The sequence below is a fragment of the Kwoniella mangroviensis genome, chromosome 2 (assembly GCF_000507465.2).
Source record: "Kwoniella mangroviensis CBS 8507 chromosome 2, whole genome shotgun sequence".
Taxonomy (NCBI): Eukaryota; Fungi; Basidiomycota; class Tremellomycetes; order Tremellales; family Cryptococcaceae; genus Kwoniella; species Kwoniella mangrovensis.
Genome location: NC_088828.1, coordinates 859517 through 876914, shown reverse-complemented (window position 1 = coordinate 876914; position 17398 = coordinate 859517). Strand labels below are relative to the sequence as shown.

At 44.7% G+C, this 17398-nt stretch overlaps 9 protein-coding genes across 9 annotated transcripts; 5 read left to right on the top strand and 4 right to left on the bottom strand.

The window, feature by feature from the left end:
• Positions 1 to 313: 313 nt before the first annotated feature.
• Positions 314 to 2350, bottom strand: I203_107186 (uncharacterized protein; the record flags this gene model as incomplete). The annotated part of the gene is made up of 2 exons (XM_019145270.2): positions 314 to 2027; positions 2151 to 2350. The coding sequence occupies 2 exons, from the start codon at positions 2348 to 2350 to the stop codon at positions 314 to 316; spliced, it is 1914 nt and encodes a 637-aa protein (XP_019005089.2).
• A 1113-nt stretch (positions 2351 to 3463) lies between these two features.
• I203_107185 (DNA replication complex GINS protein PSF3) lies at positions 3464 to 4620 on the bottom strand (the record flags this gene model as incomplete). The annotated part of the gene is made up of 7 exons (XM_019145269.1): positions 3464 to 3543; positions 3621 to 3753; positions 3831 to 3876; positions 3937 to 4080; positions 4210 to 4268; positions 4371 to 4439; positions 4573 to 4620. The coding sequence occupies 7 exons, from the start codon at positions 4618 to 4620 to the stop codon at positions 3464 to 3466; spliced, it is 579 nt and encodes a 192-aa protein (XP_019005088.1).
• A 318-nt stretch (positions 4621 to 4938) lies between these two features.
• On the bottom strand, positions 4939 to 6878 carry I203_107184 (uncharacterized protein; the record flags this gene model as incomplete). The annotated part of the gene is made up of 6 exons (XM_019145268.1): positions 4939 to 5064; positions 5126 to 5264; positions 5336 to 5767; positions 5917 to 6207; positions 6282 to 6482; positions 6613 to 6878. The coding sequence occupies 6 exons, from the start codon at positions 6876 to 6878 to the stop codon at positions 4939 to 4941; spliced, it is 1455 nt and encodes a 484-aa protein (XP_019005087.1).
• Positions 6879 to 7314: 436 nt separating this feature from the next.
• I203_107183 (uncharacterized protein) lies at positions 7315 to 7806 on the top strand (the record flags this gene model as incomplete). Its single annotated transcript, XM_019145267.1, has 1 exon — positions 7315 to 7806. One exon carries the CDS (start codon positions 7315 to 7317, stop codon positions 7804 to 7806), a length of 492 nt encoding a protein of 163 aa, XP_019005086.1.
• Positions 7807 to 8387: 581 nt separating this feature from the next.
• I203_107182 (uncharacterized protein) lies at positions 8388 to 10378 on the top strand (the record flags this gene model as incomplete). Its single annotated transcript, XM_019145266.1, has 4 exons — positions 8388 to 8920; positions 9015 to 9415; positions 9500 to 9797; positions 9862 to 10378. The coding sequence occupies 4 exons, from the start codon at positions 8388 to 8390 to the stop codon at positions 10376 to 10378; spliced, it is 1749 nt and encodes a 582-aa protein (XP_019005085.1).
• A 553-nt stretch (positions 10379 to 10931) lies between these two features.
• On the top strand, positions 10932 to 12382 carry I203_107181 (uncharacterized protein; the record flags this gene model as incomplete). Its single annotated transcript, XM_019145265.1, has 7 exons — positions 10932 to 11171; positions 11233 to 11344; positions 11400 to 11532; positions 11598 to 11713; positions 11788 to 11936; positions 12017 to 12248; positions 12309 to 12382. The coding sequence occupies 7 exons, from the start codon at positions 10932 to 10934 to the stop codon at positions 12380 to 12382; spliced, it is 1056 nt and encodes a 351-aa protein (XP_019005084.1).
• A 529-nt stretch (positions 12383 to 12911) lies between these two features.
• On the top strand, positions 12912 to 14673 carry I203_107180 (uncharacterized protein; the record flags this gene model as incomplete). The annotated part of the gene is made up of 3 exons (XM_019145264.2): positions 12912 to 13702; positions 13752 to 14143; positions 14210 to 14673. The coding sequence occupies 3 exons, from the start codon at positions 12912 to 12914 to the stop codon at positions 14671 to 14673; spliced, it is 1647 nt and encodes a 548-aa protein (XP_019005083.2).
• Positions 14674 to 15126: 453 nt separating this feature from the next.
• I203_107179 (uncharacterized protein) lies at positions 15127 to 15842 on the top strand (the record flags this gene model as incomplete). The annotated part of the gene is made up of 2 exons (XM_019145263.1): positions 15127 to 15230; positions 15290 to 15842. 2 exons carry the CDS (start codon positions 15127 to 15129, stop codon positions 15840 to 15842), a joined length of 657 nt encoding a protein of 218 aa, XP_019005082.1.
• Positions 15843 to 16940: 1098 nt separating this feature from the next.
• Positions 16941 to 17374, bottom strand: I203_107178 (uncharacterized protein; the record flags this gene model as incomplete). The annotated part of the gene is made up of 2 exons (XM_019145262.1): positions 16941 to 17009; positions 17192 to 17374. The coding sequence occupies 2 exons, from the start codon at positions 17372 to 17374 to the stop codon at positions 16941 to 16943; spliced, it is 252 nt and encodes an 83-aa protein (XP_019005081.1).
• Between the last annotated feature and the right edge of the window lie 24 nt (positions 17375 to 17398).

The following is a 17398-nucleotide window of genomic DNA, read 5'->3' as shown; positions in this document are numbered from 1 at the left end:
ACAAGTATAATCGTTTTTGTTCGTTTGATGGAATCACTGAACTTCATCATATATCGTATGCATAAGTCTAAAACGTAATCAAGAAGAATAAGAATACCACTAGCTAAATATCCCTGAATTATAAACATACAAAAAAGTAGAAGTCGAGATATGAATGACGACCAATGCCTATTTTACATGTTCCCAGCAAAGATGTCAATGATGTCAACGACGATGATGGTGAAGATGCACAAGATAAGTGGATACTAATGTACATTACAAATTGATGAACAAATCTTCATTGGCTCAACCAATAAATCTAACAAAACTACTATTACTCCTGTATAATAGGCGGATCAGGCATCAACTTATAGCTTCTTCTCCTACCATTCTCTCCATTCCCACTCTCATTTATATTCTTTTCTTTAGTATTCTTAAGATCTTTCAAACTACCTTGTCTCGCCAATTCCGTTCTCAATTCCGGACCAAGCGATGGAACAGGTTTACGTCTACTACTTGTTGATCTACTCAGACCCCCTCCTGAAGGTGGCGTGGTATTATTCCCTGAGCCTGACGAGGGTATATCGAAGGCATTTGGATCAGGCGATGTGTTACTAGCACTGGGTGATCCAAGGCCATGCAATGAAGCTCTCTTCTTCCTAGGTTCAGATCTTGATTGGCCTGCGGTCGCTGTAACAGGAGGACTGGTCTTGGGTTGTTGGTGGTATGGCAATGAACTTTGAGATGTAAATGAATTCGCCGATTTCAATCCCGCCCCTGATCCTGATCCAGTGATACCTAATCCCACTACACCTGGTCTAGGCGATTCCTCCTGAGACGATCGTCTAACATTAGCTAGTATAACAGGTTGAGGTGGTGCGATCCCACTTCCCGAACTATCCGTGGGGTACGCTAGTTTCCTAACTTCATCGTTCGAGTAGATAGGTGACATGGTAGGTATCTCACCTAATGTCGGTGTCGTAAATGGATCAGATCGTCTTCTACCGCTCCCACCGTCAACAGACGACGTGGTATTGTATGAAGTTGCAGTGGTAGGAGTGAAGACAGGTAATGGTAATGGAAGATCTTCTACACCATCTTGTTCTAACGAATTCAATGATCCTCTCTTTTCATCTGATCTAAAGGAATCGTCCGCTCTAGCATGAACTGGAGTCATGGCTATTGGATTTTTATGATTGAGATCGGATGATGGTACTGTAGTATCTGATGGCATCTTGTGATGATGATTCTTGTGACCACCAAATTTGACAAATCCACCTTCCTCAGAATGAAGACCCCTAGCATTGCCATTTCTATCCCTTTCGCTCCTCTTCTTTCTCCTATAACACATGAACAGTAACACCAAGGCCACCAAACCAACCAATACACCAATGACTATACCGGCAACGGCACCTCCTCCCAAGCTGCTCTTCTCACTCGAGGAATTACCTTCTTCACTTGATCCTGGAGCTGCACCGGTGCCATTACCATTCGTCGTTGATGCAGGTATCGAAGTGACTTTCTGGGTGGGTACCCCACTATTATTGGTCGCTGTACCAGTTGCAGATGCCGATAGACTCTTGAAAGCTGACAAACAAGCTGTATCGTCACTTTCCACAACTGAGAAGACATTACTTTTATTGGTAGTTTGTCGATCATCATCCACTACACCTAGGATGTAATAACGACCTTCGGGTAATCTGACTGGATTGAAACCCCATCCATGATTGGCATATTGAGTGACCAAAGAGATATTCAGGTCGAGTATCGTACGTTCATTTATGCTTCGTTTATTGGGTGCGACAGATGCAGCAGCAGAACTAAGGGTTATTGAGGTAATTGTGGGACGAGGTGAAGAAGCGAGAGCTACCTGAGATGAGATAGCGGCTGTTGATGCGGCACGAGAACTTTGCGAGGTTACGGTAGCAGCCGCAGCTGCAGCGGATGTGGTAGAAGGAGAAGGAATGGATTGGTCGATACCTTCGTTGATAGCATAAAGGGTAATGTTGATTTTGGATGAATCTTCGTTATAAACGTTCCAGAGGATTCTGAAACAACATATAATGTCAGCTTTTGAGTATATTTTGAGCACGAAGATCATCTCATTCTATACGACTCCTTCTGCTTCATTCCCACACACAGCACTCATCTGACAAGGCGAATACACTCACAGTCCAGTACTGCAAGCAGTCATAGTAGGTACACTCCCAAAGACCAACGATGGTATTCCCGTATACACGGTCGTCGAAGCGGATACCGCTGCACTCCTTGAGACGGTTGTAGATTGGGCGAGAACGTGGAGGGGAAGATGTAACCACATGAGGTATGGTATGGATAGAACCATAGCCCTCAACAGAGTCGACACTGACATGTTGAGGATATATCTTCTACTGTACCAGGCTGGTAGGCGGTTTGTCGGTCGGTCAGAAGATGTCCAAGCTCAACTTGCTGTATGTTCTGAGCTTGAAAAGCGGGAAGGAAGGACGATGTGATCTAAGGAAGTGCAGAGGTGTGGTATAGATGATACGGTTGGAGATGTTTGGCTAGATACTGAATGATGAGTCAGAGTACAAAGGATAAAGGATAGTTGATAGTTGGAGTGAAATGAATGTGGATGCGTCGAAGAGTCGTGTCAGAGTGAGGCTGTGTACGATAACCCACACATATACAACTTAGCATGATATCTTAAGACATGACTTGGTGAGGATGATAATCACTTACAACGGTACAGAGGATATCGAATCTTCTCACACCGGGTGATCAGATTGACGTTGAGGGTATGGCCAACAGACGGAGGTAGGGATGGATGGTGTTGATGAGAAAGAGGTTACAACAATATCGTATGATCGTCTGGCTATAAAGTGGTTGATGGTTGATTCAAAGGCAGATAGATGTTCGTGTAGTGCGAGTGTAGTGATCCAAGCGCAGGTCGTGTCCTGTGTGTTGTAGTAGCCTTTGATCAAAGGAGATCGATTGTACGTGGATCTGAAACACCAAATACACAATAGTCCTTGCGTAAGTTACAAGAGGATTACGATTATGTTGATATATATAGCCATAGAAGAGAAAAGCATGGGTAGACAATGATGAACAAGAATTTATTGTACCCTTGCAGTCGATCTCTCGTTTACACCATCTCCGTTCCTATTGAGGCGATGGCAAGCAGGAACATTGACATGGTCAAGGACATGAGAAAAAGTTCGAGACAAGAGACAGAGCCAAGAAGAACATTAGTCGAACAAAAACAGAGGTGCCCCGTAAATGCCATTCAATTTTTTAGGGTTCTCATAGCCCGATTAGCATATTTCCGAGACATCCCAGGAAATGACAAGAAGAGGGTGTTTGTAACCTGTCGCAAAGGCTCAAAGCATCCAAGTATACTCATAGCTATTCCATGGTATGGATAATGCAATACATGAATTGTGAGGAACATTACAGTACAACAGGTGATTTGAGCGACAAAGAAATGAGATCGATGGGAGTATCACCTCCCACCCTTCCTACTACCATTACTATCATACCAATTCCTAGTCATCTTTCCCGATTCCTGTCCTATCGCAAATACTACCATGCCACTGACATCAGCTACCGTCCTCTCTTGTCCCAAGGGATATGATACAGCTGGACACTTTTAAACTTACATTCACGCTCATCACCTTCCATACCATCTCTGAACGTCTCAGTGGTACTAGTCGAACTTTCAGGCAAAGTATGATCGGCAGACGCGTGATGGGCAGAGAGATCTTGTAAGGCTGGCAAGCGGTTGATGAATGCCTATTCAACATATCGCATCTTTATATTAGCCCAACATCCAAGACTCGATACAGGGCAACGGTCGACGTGTGACATACCTTCAGCAACGTATTGAGTAAGTCCGCTTGAGGTTCATCATCGAGGCTGCAATAAATTTCCAAGTTAGCGAGCAATCTACCAAGTACGCGCTCTAGTCGAACTTACACATCGGCAATCCTCCGTCCCCATCTATACCACCATCCATTTCCGCCGACGAGATTCGAAAGTTTCACACTTTGTGCAGATGCGTTCAAGGCGGCTTTCACTCGATTGGAATAAGGTGGAGGAAGGGGGAAAGTGGTAAATTCGCTATTGATATATCAATATGTTCATCAGTTATTGTTTTCTTGTACCAAATTCAGATAGATGAATGAAACATTAAGAAGGCAATGATCATTGTCATTCGAACAAAGGCGTAGTGAAGAAGATGTGACTCACTTTAAACTTAATGTCTGGGCTAACCAGAATGGTAATTCTACTTTTGAATGTTGGTGTATCTGCATGATCACCGATAAAAAGTTTCGAGATAATCAGCTCACCGATCAAATAGGATATAAAGAATGAAGTCCGTCTTCGCTGTTTGGGAAATGTAGATTCACATTATTTTCCGTTCCTCCTTCCAGATAACCCAGACCTTCCACGTCCAAAGTGAATGAGCATGAAAGTTTCTATATTTGCGATGGCCATGGAATGGAACCCATAGATTGGTCAGCTTGATAACGACTGATTCTCTCACTTTCACGATACCTCCATATCGATGTTGGTAGGAGGAGGAAGAAGTCCAGAACACCACCAACTCACATGATTTTCAGCTAATATCGAGTTCAAGGAATAATAGTCGTCGTCCATCGTTTCTCAGATGCTCCTTCAACTGAGCTGCCAGCGTATCTTTGGGATGTACGGAATAGGTACGGCAACGCAAAGAGATGAACGACGAAATGCCAGATTGAATAGAGTGAAATCGATAATGTTGTCTTTTAGCCTGTCGCTGCGACGCGTCAAAACGCGTTTTGATTTCATCGTCATAACATGCAGTAGGTTATCATATCCCGTATTCATTCATGCATAGATGGTCAAGTCATAATCTCAATTCATAACATCCTCACACATGCTTATATGCATGCATGTATCTTTTGTGTCTACTCTGTCTACTTCATGATCACCAGTCTACTTCTTCTCAATACTGTAATTCACCCTCCTTAATCCCATACCAAGTAAGAACAGACTACCAACCAACGAGGCGATCGTTAATGGTTTTTGAAGTTGGGCAGATAACGGATAATGGTATGTTACCTAGACCATTTTTAATCATTTCAGCTATGAACACTACCAAAGAAAGGATTCTGACACTCACATATACGTTCTGAGCGTGATTTTCTGTTGACTGGGTTTTCTTGAGTGTGATAGCATATCTACCTGTGGTGTCTAGGTATGTCTTATGTATGGAATGTTCGATTGAATCTACCGCGAAGGGTGTATATACTTGAACATCACTAAAAGTAAACAACCAAAATCACGATCAGTATATCATACCATTATCGTAAAACAAAGGAAAACAACTCACCTGGCACCTTCAGGTAAGATAACTTTCAATTCCGCATTATCAACCACCACATCTTTCAACCCCGTTAAGAAAGGTACAGACAATACCTTTCTATTCTTCTCGTTGTCGGTTTTCAGCACGTCTCCAAGTGGTGTATCATATCCAACCGTGAAACTAAAATTCCATCCTCCCAAGATAGGATATCTAGGTTTAAGTTCTAAAGTACCTTCGACGATCCTAGGTGATGTTCTGACTTTCTTGTTCTTCTGGACTGTGGCCGGGGTGGAACCTTGTCTAAAATGCGATGTGGATACATTTCCGATGTAATCGTAATAATATGGTGAATGGGCTGTTGGAGGTAATTTCAAGGTGAAACCGGTTAAGATTTGGGCTGGGACTGAAGCGTGGAATTTGGATTGTTGGTGAGCCAATCGTGAGAAGTGACCTTTGAGTCTGTGAGAGAGCGGGTTAAACACACCATCCGTCAGTCTCTCTCCTTTTCGCCAGATAAGTTATGACATCCAGTGAAGCTCTGACAACACTGCCAGTGATATGCGTAGTACGCATGATATTCAGTTGATGTTAAAGTAGACTACACTCACTTAGGTCCCTCATTCACCAACTCAATATAATCCTGTATGTTCAAGTTCGCTCCCCAATGACTGACTTCTGCCGACCTCTGTAAGTTTCTAATGCCAATCACCGGATCTTTAGTCTCGTAATGGACCGAGAAAGGTTTCTGCTCTGCAATTTTGTTCTGGGAGGTACCGAGAGTAGGTGGTAGCGAGTGGAAAGGACCGAGGGTCAAAGTACCACCCGACTTGGTTATAGTATTATCTCGCGTGTATGTTTCGGGGACGGATGAATATGATAAGATAGATGGATGAGGGGCTCTATATATTTCAATGGAAGGAACCGCAGTCAGAATGTGTAGATGAACTTGTTTGGATTCGGAAATATCACATACCTAATTTTTACCCTCTCCACATCGGTAGGATACCAACTATCCACATAAGTCGAGTTGGTGTTCCATACGAGATATTGGGAATCTCGCTGTTCGATCTCAGCAGGTAGAGGCGTGGAAGTATGAGCGAGAACCTGAGTGAGAGATAGGGTGATGACTTCGTCTTTCTTGGTTTTACCCAATTGTATAGCTACCGTGGGTGGGCTAGAAAGGTAAATACAAGCTTTATCAGCTTCCGCCCTGATAATATTGTACAACTACATCTCTCACAAGAAACATGTCCAAAGTGATTGGGGCTTGAACATTCCGCAGCCAGACATGCTCTTTCACTCACCTCTCATCCAACAATCTCCCTTCCAACTTCTTTCCACCCAAGCTCACTTCCCACCAAGCAGGCTCAAAATCGTTCTCCCCAGCTAGTGCCAAGTGATATTCCCCCGGAGAATTATCCAATGGCTTGATGTTATACTGAGTGGTTATCTGCGTAGTCAATCCACCTAATTCTATCGTTCTGGCTATAGCGGTATTTATATATGTCTGAGGGACATTGATTGCTATTGCCAGCGGAAGGAGGGTGGTGAGAGCAAGAGCCGACCACATCTTGTCGAATGAGTTCCTGTTGTGGTATCAATCGCTATGTTGATCTATTGTGAGTTGTTGTCACACAATTAACCTAACACTGGTCGTACATGGGTAGATGCCATTCCAGCACGACGTAACGAACCGGCTTTCCTCCACCTTAACGTATTTCCTTATTTCGGCCACCCACATATGCATTTCAGTTCAAGCTAGCTATAGGATCTCCTGTGGCATTGCGCAAATGTACGACTCTACTCGAACCTAAACATACAAGAGTGGAGACCGAGAGATGACAACTGGTAATGCATCGATTCAACCATGATCCTCAAAGAATCAATACGTTCCATACGGGCACGAATCCAACGTCAATGATTGGATCCCAACCGTTACGGATTTGAACAACAGTGAAGATTCATCTCTAGTGGCAATTTGGCAAAGTCTCAGTCCCGAGGAAAAAATGGCTCAATTCGCCTATGAAGGATCTACACGACCTTATTTCACTTCATTCGTCCCTTCTTCTATTACCACCACTACCAGTATCAGCCCCAACACCAGAAGTGAACTTACTCAACTTGAAGATCATTCGAATTTAGACTCCGGGAATTCCACTCCAACTTTATCAAGTGGTATCTCATCGTCTTCTTCAACGTCAACATCAACATTATGTACGCCCGATACTTCACCTACTTCCACTCCACATCCAACGGGATCAGAACGAATGAACGCTCTCTTCGATGATGATGACGTGGGTATCGAAAAGATGATATCGTTACTCACATCCGATGTTAATATCACGCAAGATCAACGAAGCACGATGGCGGATACCGTCAAGTGTTATCGAAGACATGACGAGTTGACGCTGTGGGTAGATAGAGAGGGTCAAGACAGGGGGGTGAAGTTGATACTGGAAGAGGGGAGGAGAAGATGGGCAATTTGGAAGGAAGTGTAGATTGACAAAATTAGCAGGTTTACAACATGACCCTTCGATTTTGCCCGCTTATCGTTCATGAACTTTTTACAATCTATGATATCTGTTTGTCTGTAGCTTTTATTACTGTTATAATCATTCGACTCATCTCTCGTTGTCATATATCATTGCTTCTACGTGCTCCTTGTCCAGATATAGTGAAAAGACTTGCTGCAATCGATATGATCTCAGAGCCTTCAGATACGCTCCAGGTGGAATGTGATCCAAAGACGATCCTTTCTAATGCTACATCCTTTTGCTCCGATGACTACTATACATATTTGCAAGACCATAGCTACGTCCTTTGTGTACACTACTCCATGGTGAATTTTCCGTTTTGTTGACAACCAGAGGTAAACAAGAGCTACCTTTTCATTGATATCTGGCGAGCAAACATCACTTCACTGTTTTGTTATCTGAACTACACAAAGAAGTCCACAGAAAATCATACTTCAAAAAGACGAAAACACCCTCACGCCCACATTGACTACACCGCGAACAGGTTTGAACGATACTTTGTCGCCCGCTCATATCATACGAGTTGTGATTGACTCCGTATCAAAATGGCATACTCAGGACATTATGAACCCAATGCGTCCACTTTCTCTTCCAGCTCGTTAGACCTTATACCCTATGCTCCAGGGAGGTATTACCAGCCAGGACATATCATAGGCGAGGCCGAGGATTCACCTGCCTCCGCTGTTCCATCATCATCTACAGACCGGAAGTCCAGAAACAAACTTCACTTTTTCGATAACATCAACGATCCATCGAGTGGTACTGAAGAGCAAGAACAAGAACCTAGATCTAGGGATCCTTGGGAAGAGGGATTCAGGAGTGCACGGGAGACGCTGTCTAGTATCTTCTCAAAGAAGAGAAATGAGCCGGATACGGATACAAAGCGTGAATCTTTCATACCACCCGACCCGACTGTTGAGGATTGCCCAGAGGAATCCGATAATTCTCAAGACAGTCGGGGAACATCTTGGAACTTTGATTCTAGCCGAGCAGGGAGAACGAACGACAGAAATACCAGAGAAGATGAGCCTGAAAGAGGTCGATCAAACCAAAGGGGTGCTGAACAATTTCGTTCCGGGTATGTACAAAGTCTTTTCTTTTCTCAGTCACATGCAGTGCTGTAGTTGGACGATCCCGCTGATTCATTTCGACGATTCAAGCTACTATAACAGATTTCAACCTACCGAAAGTACCAATCGCTTTCCTCGTCAACCTTCACCTGCAAATCTAAAACAAAAAAGATCAGCCACTCCTTTCACCAAAGATATCCTTTCAAGCTCCGAGTCTGAGTCTGACTCTGAGTCGAACGACGAAATGCCTTCAAACGATACATCGAGACACTATTATATGAGCGGAGCAAATGGACCTGGAGACTCAAAAGATAATAGATTTCATAATTTCTTCTCTCGTCGGAAATCTTCCTACGACCAGCCTCAGCCTCAACCAAGAGGTGACACGTACTATCCTCAAATGTCGACTGAACAAAGTACATCACCTTTCACGGAAAGAATTAGGAATAGACTGAAGAAGCGAAGAAGTGGCGATGACTCTACGGGACAACGTACGAATATTTGTAAGTCTTTGCGTCCGCCTGCAAATCATCATTGAAGGGTATGTTGTATTCCCGTGAGCGATGGCTAATTTGTTTTTGTTTTAGTCGGAAGTGCAAATACCTCCCAATACCCTCATTATGGAGGGTATCCATTATCTCCCATGGATCCATCGATGGGATATACGGGCCAGCCATCACCTCCTTGGATGGCCCCTTCCATGAACCAATTTTATGGTGGATATGGGGAACCACCAATGATGAACCCAAGTATGATGATGGGTATGACTCGAAGTATGATGGGAATGCAGCCCAGTATGATGGGGACCAACCCGAATATGATGAGTTACGGAAGCGGCTTTTCGGGATGGGGTCCATCTCCACCGACATACAATCAAAGTATGGGGTCAGTACGACTATGATCAGCGCACACCTCAATTCAGTTATCTGACCTTCTTCGAGTCACTTAGATCACACTCAGGGTTCTTCCCCGCAGGTCCAGAGCCGATCAATAACCGTCTCAGTAGACTGACTGTAGCTCGAGTAGCTATGGAGGCCAAAGCGACGGCGGCAGCAGCCGCCAACACTCCAACATCTTCCACCGCAGCTTCCACGACGCCCACGAACTTATCACAGCTGTTAGGTGGCTCAGGGGCTTCTCAACCGTTGAGCTCTCTAGGCGGTCAGTCAAACGTGAACGACCCAAACTCGCGTTGTCCTCAAACACGTTTCGCTAATATTCAAGGTCACAGAATTGAGATACCGCCATTTCAGACTCTCAATGAAGCAATCTCAGCACAGGTGTCGGAATCACAGCTCGGCCTTTCGTACGGAAATACCCAGCAGTCCGATCTTGACTCGCGATCAATGCAGGATCGTATGGTCACATTGCGGACTGGTACGGGTCAATCCTTACAGGTTCCTGTACCCGCCGGAAGGTCTGTCAATGAAGTCATCGACTTGCTACGGAGGAGTGGTCGGCTATGAGATCGAGTATGTACGAGATCCGGTAGTAAGTCAGTTGGGGTAGAGGATGTTGGGGGTTTGCCGGTAGATGGACAAGTGCAGTGGTCGTCTGTTCCACGGTATTCACCAAAAGAGGAGTAAGGCATCGCATGCCCTGTATTTCTCTGCATGTGATCAGGAATAATGTGCATCGCTGTCTGTACCACTCTCATGCATGTGACTTGCAACGCATCGCGGAATCTCAACTTGATATTTGTAATGATCCCCGTCGGCCCTTAGGAAATAACGTAATGGCGACTATGTGACATCAGCACTCTGACATACTCTCTATTTTTGAATGATTGAATAATCTATTACTGTATTGCTAATCCAGTGATATAAGCATAATTACGTTTTTGCTTCACTGTTTATCACCAAGATTATCAATCAGAGATTAGATTAGGATATATATAAACAGCGATGCTCACAAGTCAGCGTTCTTGTCCACATCACTGGAGTAAGGACTGAGAGCATTTCCAGATATCTTTCCTACGATCACTACTACTTTGTCAATAGGTCAGTCCCAAATTGCAGTATGTCGTCTCAAAAAGTCCTTATCACCGGTCTGAATGGTTTCGTGGCACCTCACATCGCTGTCGAATTCCTCAATAACGGGTGGAACGTCCGAGGTACAGTCAGATCCAAGTCAAAGAAAGAGTCCACTCTCAATTTACCTTATCTCAAGAAATGGGCAGATCAAGGAAAGTTAGAAGCTGTGATTGTGGAAGATTTCCTTAATTCCGATTGGACCGAAGCGCTAAATGGAGTGGATGCGGTAGGTCATCAGTGAAGCTTGATCATGCGGTTGGCGGCTGACTTTGTACGCTACCGAAAAGGTCGTTTTTGCTGCTTCACCTTTCTATATGACCTTGACTACATACGAAGAATTCGCTCGTCCTGCTATTGAGGGCACTCAAAGAATACTGGAAGCTGCCGCGAAGGTATCCAGTGAGTCGGGTTCTGCTTCGCTTCCGGGGGCTTTTCTAACTCGAAAAGCTTTCAGGCATCAAGGCTGTCGGGTACGTCTCGTCGACGACCGCACTCATAGACTTCTTTCAGCCTCTATCATCGTACGGAGGCAAACTGGTGACTAAAGAAGATTGGCTACCCTGGACAGAAGAAGATGCTATTCAAGAGTAAGACTCTTCATGTTTGTTAAGGCACAATACGGACTAACTTTCATCATTCCTCATTACCTCAGAGATTTTGCTTCGCCTCAATGGTACTGCATTTCCAAGAAGTATGCCGAGTTGAAAGCGAGAGAAACCAAAGAAAAGACCGCAGCGACATGGGCATTGTCTACATACGTCCCTCCAGGTGAGTTACTACATATATTTGGTCTCGTCCTTGGCTAGATACGGCATACAGTACTGACCTGAGGCCGTTGATAGGTATTTATGGCCCCATTCAACAGGTCAACGATGCTAGACAGCTTACCAGCCAATTTGGATCGGACCTCTCTACCACTACACTGTACTCTCTACTCTGTGGTGGAGAGGATGCACCGTTGCCTCCCGATTACAATGCTCAATATGTTGATGTGAGTGGCAAATCTGAAACCTAACTGTATAGATCCGGCATAGGAATTCAGACTGATTGAATTTGATACCATTGATATAGGTTCGAGATCTGGCAGCAGCAATCTACGCGGGAATCACCAAGAAAGCCACTGGGAGATATATCACTGCAGGCGATCAAATTGTTCACCAAAGACTCGTGAATGTCGCCAGAAAGGTTAGACCTGATTTGACCAAATTCTTCCCCAAAGGAGATCCCCAGGCTTCGGAAGCGGTGGTAGATGGTGCCTATAAGTACGATACTTCTCCCAGTCAAACTGAGCTTGGGATCAAATGTGGGTTTACATTCACGGAATGTATCCGAAAACTGGCTGATTGATACTTTGGATTTATAGATCGAACTTTAGAAGATACTGTTCGAGATAGTATTGCTAGATTCGAAGAGATGGGAGTCTACAAGTCCGCTTAATGTGTGTAGCGGACACAACAGTCATCTTCATCAAGGTAATGGAATCGGAAAGAATCTACAGTATGTCACGAGACTATCTTATGCATCTGGCGAAAAGGTCAAGACAAACCTTCATTTGCCGAATCAGCATAGGCATAAATGCGTGTTTCCTCCTTTGAATATACGACGTCATCGATTACAACCGTGTGTATATTCTGACGTGTGATCTAATGGAGTGTAAGGAAGGCCTCGCGTCGGACCCGATCGTTCCTTTCTCTCGTCGTACCTCTGAAGGGCTGGTCCTTTTTGTTTATCTTTGTCTCAGAACGAATAGAAACGCAATGCATCTTCCAGTAAAAACAAGTCAGATGCCGCCCTGCTGACATAGAACATCTCGTCCTACTCCCTCAGTAATAGAAGAACCAAGAGTAATTTATCGACATTCAGAGTAATAACCTCCAGTCATTGCGTCTAAATTCTAGAATGACCCATAGCGAAAGATTCACACCTTGATAACTCGCTTTTCCGCCCATTCGCCTAAGCATACGAAATGCCACAGTCATCGTATCCATCCGACCAATCTGTCGAAGATCTCTTGAGTAGTTGGGAGCCCGGTACAAAGCTTGATCTAAGTTTGAGAAACTCGTATAATCCCAAAGGGGCAGAATCTTCAAATTGGTTTGATCAAAGTGACGGTCAACAGCGAAGTTGGTCCCCTACACCTGAATGCTACGATCGCTCGTCCACCCCAGGCTCACAAGCTCCTTCTCTCTCATCATCGAATTATTCGTCCTCTGATCGAAGTCCGCCCACACCAGTTGTCTTTCCTGTCATACCCGAAGATGAATCCCTACCTTCGGACGCATTCTCCTCTTCACAGAATGGGGCATCTTCCTATCATGATCAACCATCAGCTCAATTCGTTTCAGAAGATCGATATACTCGCTCACCGTCACCTCTCCAAATCAGGCCACCAGCAGACTCGGGAGGACAAGAGAATTCTAAACCATCCCAAAGAAGACCTAACAAAACAGCGCAGTTGCAGGACTGGGATTTCCAGTGGTCGAGACCACGTTCGACATCAGAGCCTAGATCAGACTCAGCCCATTCACGTGCTTCGGAAAGCGACTATGGGGGATCACCTATCTCTACTTCACCTTTCCCATCGTTCCACGATCGTGGTCCTTCACCTTCTGTATCCGACTTCTCTGACTTCTCCGGTGCTTGGTCTTCCTCTTCCGAAAGGTCGACCCCTGCGCCATCTCTACCAGCTGGCGGTCGGAACAGCAGCTCGTATACAGGTCTACAGCGAGGGACTGTAACGCATGGACGAGGTTACAGGTAAGTGATCTGTGCTGGATCATCGACTGTGCTAATACCACTCCATTAGATCGTCTTCAAGTGTGGCCTCCTCAGGTGCGAGTTCATTCTCGTCTGGACAATCTCAAGGTAGTGAAAGTGCCAAGATCAGACCGACATTGGATCCCAATTCAGCGTACAGTCGGTTAATTCTCGAAAGGGAAAGTCGACCAGATGATACCGCCTCAGGAGTATCTGAAGGTAGAGTACTTCCAAGTCTATCAGCTTGGGCTAAACAGCAGGCGAAACAGAAGGGAAGCACGAATAGAGGATATCACAGAGGACTAGATGGTGTGAAATCAAGATTTCAATCAAGTACGCCTGGTTTGACTACGATTGAACGTACTGACCCGGAAACGGAGGCATTCTGGAGTAGCATGGAACAGCATACAGCTGAACAGACTCAAGCGCTCAAGGAGTCTCGTAAGTCTCTTACTGCTTCGGTAGCTGGTTATATAAATAAGTAGAGCGTTGAGATTGATGAGATAGGTGCCAATAGGTCGATCGCGTCAAAGATCAGCTGGATAGCCTCTCAAGTGAGAAGCGTTGTCAAAAGATTTTCACATGATTATAATTCCTATGTGGGCAGAAAAGATAAAGGTGAGATTGCAACGGCTAGTAATGGGGAGAGTGGGAAATCGAACAAGAAGCGAAATTGGTTTGCAAACCGTAAATGTAATAAAGTAAAAAGTAACTCATCAAATTCAACCTCACAAAGTTCAAGTACAAGTACAGTTTTCTCACCTGTATCGCCCCGCTATGAAGAATCACCCCGTAATCCATCCAGAAACTCATCGATACGATCCTCAAGTTCTACTTGTACAGTCTCACGCAACGCATCTTCTACTCAGTCGAGAATCTCGACTAGCAGATCACCAACATTGCTGCAGGATGATAATTGGCTGGGAGATGGCGGGCTGGGTATAGATGTGGATCAACTTGGTAGAGAGTAGAATTTCCTCATACTGTGTCTGTCAAGATTGACAATTGTTGTTATGCGTTGACAGATGTATCTTCTTATAGATGGTTCTCACTTTCAGGTCGTGTGGCACTTCCGAGTTATCAATATTTGCTCCTTCACCGCCTGCACTAGCGAGGATGCTCACTCATGCGCTCATGTATGACGATGATCAAGCCTCTGATCTCACTCAGACATGCTAACTCCTATATACTCCTCTGACATACGGCTCGGGGCTGAAAGGTTCTTTTTCGAATAGGTACGTATCACGGGAGGTCGTGTCGTGATGGTGTTTCTATCCACGATACTGTTATTATCGCCTTACGCTCAGTCAATTCTGCTTCGGACATCGTGACAAGTTACGTTGTGAACACGCACACTGCACCAGGAGCCCGACAAACCCCCTTTAAGACCTTAGTCTCAAGCAAGCCTGCGGAATACAGTACAGATGTCATTACATGAGTCCATCAAGTCTGAAGACAACCAATCCCTACTCTCCTCTCATATCACCCACACCAATTCTAGCCCGCCGTCCTATGATCAACATCTACTGTACATCAACAGCAACAACCATTATCTCAAGCCTTTTCTGACCTTTCATTGACATCCAGCGATACTCCATGCGTATCACTTGATTCCACAGCCAGAAAACCTGTCACATCCTTCACAGGTACAAATCCCAATAGCCTACTCACCTTCCATCAAGATGGTCAATGTGATATCACACCTAACACAGTGAATTACGGATCCGAAGATGAGGATGACGATGAAGAGGAAGAGGAAGAGGAAGAGGAAGAAGGTGAAATGACCATAATCGACATCAGTGGAGGGAACGATCATATTCCCGAAGGATTATTAGATGATCACACTTTCGGACTCCTTGCAGCAATCGCATTAGGACTCAGATCACAAAAAATAAGCTCTTACAGAGGAGTGAATCTGGCTTCAACATTAGGTTCGAATGGAGTTTCGAAATCACGCTCGAGAGCGCACTCCTCATATAAGTCTTCAGGGAATTCATACGAGTCAACTTCATCGAGAGCACATACCGATCTGGATACGATAGAGGAAGTGGATTGTTCAGGGATGACGGAAGTAGAGAGAGACCCTTTCGATTTGATGCAAGCCGACCACCAGGGGAGGACCGATCCTACCTCCGGGTGAATCTGATCTCTATACACATATTCATGCAAGCTTGGAACATTTGCAGTATACATTATACTGGCCTTCATCTCCTTCAACTGTCCCCTGTGTACCTTCTACACCGTCACGTTCATATATCAGCAGTGCCATCAGTGACACATACTTCAGAGTACTCTAAGTTGCTCTATAAAGATTACAAGGCTGCATCCGGCTACATGTCTGGGACAGATCCTCCCTTTGTCCACTCCTACTTCTCCTACTGCATAAAAGGAGGGATGAAATGACCAATGTCGGAAGATCGAAAGAATTTTCCAACAGCTGATATGAACATACGTGCCATACATTACGAGTATCGGCTGTGCGTATGACACGAGGTTTGATCGTTATTGCAGGTGAACGAAAATACCTTACATCATTCTTCTTCCCACCTTATAAACAGCATCTCCTGCCTTTACCAAATATACTCCCGGAGGCGATGTCAAGCACAAGTTTTGGTTCGTTTTTTCAAACGCAAAGCATTCCCTCTTGGGAACAAACTCAATCCGCACAATCAATCAATGGATCTGCTCATACCCCAATTTCTACCGACTCATCTCTGAGGGGAACAGCCACACCCAATAGTTCTACAGATACAGATGGAGATGCAGACTTTCAATTTGATCCCCTCGGCAGTACAGTTGTCAGTCCATATCCTTCCGATAACAGAGCAGGAGCAGGAACAGGAGCAGGTCGAAGGAAACTCGTCACTGTCGAATTTAACAAACGGTAGTATGTCTGAAAACGAGACTGCGTCCTTATCTCGATCAAGTAGTTTTGCACTTACTTATATGAGTTCCTCAGAAGCTTGGGAAGGTGATGATTTCGAACGATCTTGTCATTCATATGATCCCAATGATTTCGTTTTGGAGCCCATACAAGAGGAAGAGGCGGATCGAGACGAGGAACGTAGGGGAAGGGAAAGGGATCGTGCAAGCAGATGAGAATGATGAGTACTTGTACTTTTGACAAGATTTACAGTATACGTTATTGTACTACAGTATAATATCAATGGATATAGTGATGGGCGATCCAGTCTGAGGCATACCAGTATATATCCGTTCGTCTGCTTTGATATAGGACCTAACAGTCGTGGGATGGAGCTGGTTTTAAAATCCACAAGCTTTGGTAATTTGAGGTAAGAGTGTTTTTCTAATAATGTGAACTCTCACGTCAGCTTGTATCCTTTCGAAGAGACTTACAGACAATACAGTACTCACTTCCATTGATCGTTACACCAAACCATCCAATTTCATGTACATCCATTAGCCCTTTCATCCTGTCTATACATTTTGATTCATGGGGTGGCAATCCCTCGTAGATGATTGACTTACTTGATGACCCGTCTTTCCATCTACTGCATTGCCCCAATCCCTCTCTCCCTTCTTCATTACATGATAGAAAAGCTGTCTCTTCTGTTCTTTGGTCCATCCTTTTGAAGGGGATGGTGATGGTGATGTTGATGATGGGGTACCGTCGTCGGAGGAGGATTGGTTATTTTTGCGGAGAGCAGGCATGGTATACGTTTGGTATTGCTGGAG